Raw genomic sequence first — 7,317 nt, forward strand, 5'->3', positions numbered from 1 at the left:
TTTCTCTCATGGCTTTGCCTATTTGTTTTAATGGAAAGCAGATGTGAATATGACAGTGGCTGATTAGGAATACAACAACTAAAATGGTGGTCATTCCTACGTTTATCTGACTCTGGTCCATGACATGCTGACAACTGTAGACTTTCCCAAAAGCACATTGCCTAAACATAAACTGTACTGTAACAATTTGAAATCCTCATGGTCCCATTTGCTCCTGTTTTACAGGTTATCATGGTGTGTGATGTTCATCTCCAGATCTGTGGACTGATGAATTCTCCAAACTTTTAAGTACCACTCCCTTCATGTGCTTCCTGCTCCTCTTGATTCCCACAAGTCTAACTACGAAACCAAACTTCCCACCTTCAGCACACTAGCCACAGTTGGGCTAGGGTTCTTCCACTATGCTCACATTATTTCCTGCCCAGTGTGGACTGAGGTCACTCCTCAGGTTGTTCCTCCGTATTCTGGTATGCGGCGACAGAGATGGCGCTGTAGGGGTTCAGGACCATCTGGGCACAGCGCACTATGGTGAACAGCAGGAAGGAACACAGTAGAAAGACAAAGAAGAGAGCAAAGCCCAGGTCCACGTCCACCTCCATCCTGGCCACCGGCAGGAGAGGAGGGTCCATGACTTATCGTATCCAATTGAGGCTGATGCAGACTGACAAAGGTAAAAAAAATATATATATATATATATATATATATATATAGGTAGAAAACCTTTTTTTAAAGTGTCCTTTGCCACTTGGTGTTGGACAACACTAGAATCCAAACTTTCTCTCGTCCGTCCTTTTGTATCTATCTACTTGTTCTAACAACATAGAATCGTAGCTTGTTCTAATGAAGGGTCTTAATGCTGTCTATGCTTCTCTAGAAGACGTCTCTTTAGTCTCTTCTCTTTCTATGTCGTGTTAGGATCTGTTTTCCTGTTCAGTTTAAGTTAAGTTGTGTGAATCTCCTCTTGCTTCAATGCCTCTCCCTCTGGACCATACTGCTCAGGGTCCAGCCCTCTCTCTCTCTCTCTCTCTCTCTCTCTCTCTCTCTCTCCCCTCTCTCTCTCTCTCTCTTATTTGCATAGGGTTGATGTACTCTCCACTTGTGTGAGTGTCTCTCTAGTGGCATCAGAGTACAGGAAGCAATCTGCATCTTTTTGGTCAGGATCAGTTTCCACCACCGTCTCAAGTGAATTGCCACCAAGGCATCATATCCTTTTTCAATTCCTCTACCTTTATTTTGTCCTGATCAGCTTTTCTTTCATTTTGATTGTTTTGGTTTGTTGTCAAACTAAGTCTATATTCAATTTCAATTCAATTCAATTCAAGGGCTTTATTGGCATGGGAAACATGTGTTAACATTGCCAAAGCAAGTGAGGTAGATAATATATAAAGTGAATATATAACAATAAAAATTAGCAGTAAACATTACACATACAGAAGTTTCAAAACAATAAAGAAATTACAAATGTCATATTATATATATACAGTGTTTTAACAATGTACAAATGGTAAAGGACACAAGATAAAATAAATAAGCATAAATATGGGTTGTATTTACAATGGTGTGTGTTCTTCACTGGTTGCCCTTTTCTCGTGGCAACAGGTCACAAATCTTGCTGCTGTGATGGCACACTGTGGAATTTCACCCAGTAGATATGGGAGTTTATCAAAATTGGATTTGTTTTCGAATTCTTTGTGGATCTGTGTAATCTGAGGGAAATATGTCTCTCTAATATGGTCATACATTGGGCAGGAGGTTAGGAAGTGCAGCTCAGTTTCCACCTCATTTTGTGGGCAGTGAGCACATAGCCTGTCTTCTCTTGAGAGCCATGTCTGCCTACGGCGGCCTTTCTCAATAGCAAGGCTATGCTCACTGAGTCTGTACATAGTCAAAGCTTTCCTTAATTTTGGGTCAGTCACAGTGGTCAGGTATTCTGCCGCTGTGTACTCTCTGTGTAGGGCCAAATAGCATTCTAGTTTGCTCTGTTTTTTGTTAATTCTTTCCAATGTGTCAAGTAATTATCTTTTTGTTTTCTCATGATTTGGTTGGGTCTAATTGTGCTGCTGTCCTGGGGCTCTGTGGGGTGTGTTTGTGTTTGTGAACAGAGCCCCAGGACCAGTTTGCTTAGGGGATTCTTCTCCAGGTTCATCTCTCTGTAGGTGATGGCTTTGTTGTGGAAGGTTTGGGAATCGCTTCCTTTTAAGTGGTTATAGAATTTAACGGCTCTTTTCTGGATTTTGATAATTAGTGGGTATTGGCCTAATTCTGCTCTGCATGCATTATTTGGTGTTCTACGTTGTACACAGAGGATATTTTTGCAGAATTCTGCGTGCAGTCTCAATTTGGTGTTTGTCCCATTTTGTGAAGTCTTGGTTGGTGAGCGGACCCCAGACCTCACAACCATAAAGGGCAATGGGCTCTATGACTGATTCAAGTATTTTTAGCCAAATCCTAATTGGGGTGTTGAAATTTATGTTCCTTTTGATGGCATAGAATGCCCTTCTTGCCTTGTCTCTCAGATCGTTCACAGCTTTGTGGAAGTTACCTGTGGCGCTGATGTTTAGGCCAAGGTATGTATAGTTTTTTGTGTGCTCTAGGGCAACAGTGTCTAGATGGAATTTGTATTTGTGGTCCTGGTGACTGGACCTTTTTTGGAACACCATTATTTTGGTCTTACTGAGATTTACTGTTAGGGCCCAGGTCTGACAGAATCTGTGCATAAGATCTAGGTGCTGCTGTAGGCCCTCCTTGGTTGGTGACAGAAGTACCAGATCATCAGCAAACAGCAGACATTTGACTTCGGATTCTAGTAGGGTGAGGCCGGGTGCTGCAGACTTTTCTAGTGCCCGTGCCAATTCGTTGATATATATGTTGAAGAGGGTGGGGCTTAAGCTGCATCCCTGTCTCACCCCACGACCCTGTGTGAAGAAATGTGTGTGTTTGTTGCCAATTTTAACCGCACACTTGTTGTTTGTGTACATGGATTTTATAATGTCGTATGTTTTACCCCCAACACCACTTTCCATCAGTTTGTATAGCAGACCCTCATGCCAAATTGAGTCGAAGGCTTTTTTGAAATCAACAAAGCATGAGAAGACTTTGTTTTGGTTTGTTTGGTTGTCAATTAGGGTGTGCAGGGTGAATACATGGTCTGTTGTACGGTAATTTGGTAAAAAGCCAATTTGACATTTGCTCAGTACATTGTTTTCATTGAGGAAATGTACGAGTCTGCTGTTAATGATAATGCAGAGGATTTTCCCAAGGTTACTGTTGACGCATATTCCACGGTAGTTATTGGGGTCAAATTTGTCTCCACTTTTGTGGATTGGGCTGATCAGTCCTTGGTTCCAAATGTTGGGGAAGATGCCAGAGCTAAGGATGATGTTAACGAGTTTTAGTATAGCCAATTGGAATTTGTTGTCTGTATATTTGATCATTTCATTGAGGATACCATCAACACCACAGGCCTTTTTGGGTTGGAGGGTTTTTATTTTGTCCTGTAACTCATTCAATGTAATTGGAGAATCCAGTGGATTCTGGTAGTCTTTAATAGTTGATTCTAAGATCTGTATTTGATCATGTATATGTTTTTGCTCTTTATTCTTTGTTATAGAGCCAAAAAGATTGGAGAAGTGGTTTACCCATACATCTCCATTTTGGATAGATAATTATTCGTGTTGTTGTTTGTTTAGTGTTTTCCAATTTTCCCAGAAGTGGTTAGAGTCTATGGATTCTTCAATTACATTGAGCTGATTTCTGACATGCTGTTCCTTCTTTTTCCGTAGTGTATTTCTGTATTGTTTTAGTGATTCACCATAGTGAAGACGCAGACTCAGGTTTTCCGGGTCTCTATGTTTTTGGTTGGACAGGTTTCTCAATTTCTTTCTTAGATTTTTGCATTCTTCATCAAACCATTTGTCATTATTGTTAATTTTCTTCGGTTTTCTATTTGAGATTTTTAGATTTGATAGGGAAGCTGAGAGGTCAAATATACTGTTAAGATTTTCTACTGCCAAGTTTACACCTTCACTATTACAGTGGAACGTTTTACCCAGGAAATTGTCTAAAAGGGATTGAATTTGTTGTTGCCTAATTGTTTTTTGGTAGGTTTCCAAACTGCATTCCTTCCATCTATAGCATTTCTTAATGTTACTCAGTTCCTTTGGCTTTGATGCCTCATGATTGAGTATTGCTCTGTTTAAGTAGACTGTGATTTTTCTGTGGTCTGATAGGGGTGTCAGTGGGCTGACTGTGAACGCTCTGAGAGACTGGGTTGAGGTCAGTGATAAAGTAGTCTACAGTACTACTGCCAAGAGATGAGCTATAGGTGTACCTACCATAGGAGTCCCCTCGAAGCCTACCATTGACTATGTACATACCCAGCGTGCGACAGAGCTGCAGGAGTTGTGACCCGTTTTTGTTGGTTGTGTTGTCATAGTTGTGCCTAGGGGGTCATATGTAGGAGGGAATGCTGTCACCTCCAGGCAGGTGTTTGTCCCCCTGTGTGCTGAGGGTGTAGAATGTAGAATGTTCCTGTCTTGATTAATTTAATGGAATGAGTTAGGTCTGCTCTATACCAAATTAGCATACCCCCTGAGTCCCTTCTCTGTTTCACACCTGGTAGTTTGGTGGATGGGACTACCAGCTCTCTGTAACCTAGAGGGCAACCAGTGGGTATTACCGATTTCTTTGGTGAAGTCTGGGTTTCTGCTCTTTAGGCCAAAGGCAGATGACCTCAGGCCTTGGATATTCCAGGATGATATAGTGAAGGCTTTTTGTTCCATAGAGTGTCCAATGTTGTTGGTCGTGGTTTGTCCTCAGGCCAGTAAGTGTGAGCAGAGCCTGGGCGAGTGTGAGAGTGGGGGTTGGGACTATTTGCCCGCTCACTACCTGGGCATATGTGTGGCTTCCATGTTGAGGCCCTCTTTGCGGGGGTGGGGTGCATGGGGTGGGCAGGAGTGGCATAGGTCTGATCTGAGGGGGCCTAAATGGGGTGTGGGCATGGTTGACGTGGGGGGGTGTTGATTGGTTGGGGTGGGGGTGTGGATGTGTCTGGGGGTGCTGTGGTCTGGATGTAATTCCTCTTGGCGTGGGTCCTCTATGTGTAGGTCCAGGGGGGTCCTGCAGGTCTGGGAGGGTGTCTCGCTGGTCTGGGTGGGGTGTCTATTGATCTGTTGCTCCTGTGTGAAGTGTTGGGGATACGTTTGAGAGCGATGTCCTTTAGAGTTCGGGCAAAGGTGGGCACTGCTGCCTTGTAGAGGTGGACCTGGTCATAGAGGCTGTTCAAGTCCAGGGTGGAGTGGTGGGCCAGGAAAACATTTGGTTTTGAGGCACAGTCACGAGAAATACTTGCGTTTACCCGCTGTATTGTGGCAGGGTGGAAGTCTTTTCGTGGTAGCAGGGTGGAGATAACCACTTGTGCGTTGGGGAAAGTAGAAGAAGCCTTTTCAATCACTCCCTTCAGTGCTGTGGCCACCCTTTCCTGCTGTGCTCTCAGGTCGTTTGTGCCTGTGTGTATTATTATGTGGCTGGGTGAGCCTAGTTGGTCCTCAGACAGAAGGTCGAGGGCACGCTGGGTGTTTCGACACCAGAGTTTAGACACACTGTGTCACACTTGAGTCCATAAGTAGTACAATCTGTGTCTTGTGTTTGTCCTCAGTGGGTGTGGGGGGTTGTCAGAAGGGCTATCAGGGTGGCTGACAGGGGGTGCTCAGAGGGGGTGAGAGCCGCTGGGCTTGGGGTTCTTCATTTGTCTGTTCTGCTGCGATGTCGACTCTATGGTCAGGGTCTGGTGTGCTGTTCTGCTGTGGTGTCAAGACTTTTGTCGGGTGCTGAGGTAGGCTGTTCTGCTATTCTCTCTCTCTCTCCCTTTCTCCTTCTCTCGCTCTCCCTTTCTCTCTCTCTCTCTCCCTTTCTCTCTCTCTCTCTCTCTCTCTCACTCTCTCTCGCTCTCTCTCCTAGCAGTCCTACTCAATCCTCAGTCCTACCCCTACTGTATCCCCCAATGTCCCTACCACCATACCCAATCCACTCTACTGTAGGCCAGCTATTCTACGGGCTTCAGCATGCAGAGGACACGTGTACTCACACCTGTGTCAGGTAATGGTATATCTATAGGAAGGTGAAGGTGCATTACAGTGTTTAAACACCTCAGCAAAACACCAACACACAATACAGCTACAATGTCTCCTCTCCATACTGTATATACATATACATCTCTTTAGATGAACACACAGGCACAGAGGTCTAATGTACAGTCATGTGTTTGTTTACCCACAGATTGACAGTTGTTTGCTTTGTTTCTCCCTTCCACCCAAGTCTACGTTTCCAAGTTTACGTTTCCACCACAGGGTAGGCATCATGCCCCTCCTGCTGGTTGTTGTTGCCTCCTGGGGAGTCCCAGAGCGCGGCCTGTTGCCTCCTGGACTGAGTCCTGCTGGCTGTTCTAATCTCAGTTACAGCCTGATCGTCACCAAACCCCTCTTTAACTATTCATGGGACACAGGTGCCAAGTGTGACTGAGTACGTCCATCTGTTTGTCCATCCCCAGGGGGGTTGGGAGTGGTGTCCAGGAGAGGTGAAGAGAGGGAGGAGAGAGAGACAGAGAAAATGAAGGAGTAGGAAAATAATTCTCATGTCATATTCATGTTCAGACCACTAATGATGTCACACAGAAGAGCGTAAGATGTAAGGAACATCCAGGTACAATCCCACCAGAGTGATACTACTGACCAACCTGAGAAGGAAGGAGTAATCCTATCTGCCCTACTCCAACACCTCCAGCATTCCATCCCATTTCACCCCCAGGCTGTAAACGAGAGAAGAGGAGGGGACGAGGGGAGAGGAAACTGATCCTTGGCCATAGATCTCTGTGTTTCTCTGACCACTGATACAGTAGGAAGGGATGGAAATGGATACAACCCAATCAAGACAGAGTTGGATTTTGTTTCTTTGCCAATTAAGTAACACAGACCACATGTAAAGAAGTGAATTGATGGATGACAGATGGATTGATATCACTTAATGAAGTTGCAGCAAGTTTAGAGCCTCTGCTGCATCATTGGTTAAAGTATATTATAATAGTGTGTCAGTGTGTCTTTGTTTATATGTGCGTGTACATAGGGAAGTAGAAACTAGTGCATCTTGGGTCTATCAGCTCTCTTCCTCTACCTGGTGTTCATCATGTTTTCATTTGAACCTTTATTTAACTAGTCAAGTCAGTTAAGAACACATTCTTATTTACAATGACAGCCTACCAGGGAACAATAAGTTAACTGCCTTGTTTTGAGGCCAAACATCAGATTTTTACTTTGTCAGGTT

General features: G+C 44.2%; 1 protein-coding gene across 1 annotated transcript; it reads right to left on the reverse strand.

The window, feature by feature from the left end:
* Nucleotides 1–32: 32 nt before the first annotated feature.
* LOC121840639 (cortexin domain containing 2-like) lies at nucleotides 33–751 on the reverse strand. The gene has a single exon (XM_042305087.1). The coding sequence runs from the start codon at nucleotides 627–629 to the stop codon at nucleotides 438–440; it is 192 nt and encodes a 63-aa protein (XP_042161021.1). The 5' UTR covers nucleotides 630–751; the 3' UTR covers nucleotides 33–437.
* Nucleotides 752–7,317: the final 6,566 nt, after the last annotated feature.

Source organism: Oncorhynchus tshawytscha, linkage group LG23 (assembly GCF_018296145.1).
Source record: "Oncorhynchus tshawytscha isolate Ot180627B linkage group LG23, Otsh_v2.0, whole genome shotgun sequence".
Classification (NCBI taxonomy): domain Eukaryota; kingdom Metazoa; phylum Chordata; class Actinopteri; order Salmoniformes; family Salmonidae; genus Oncorhynchus; species Oncorhynchus tshawytscha.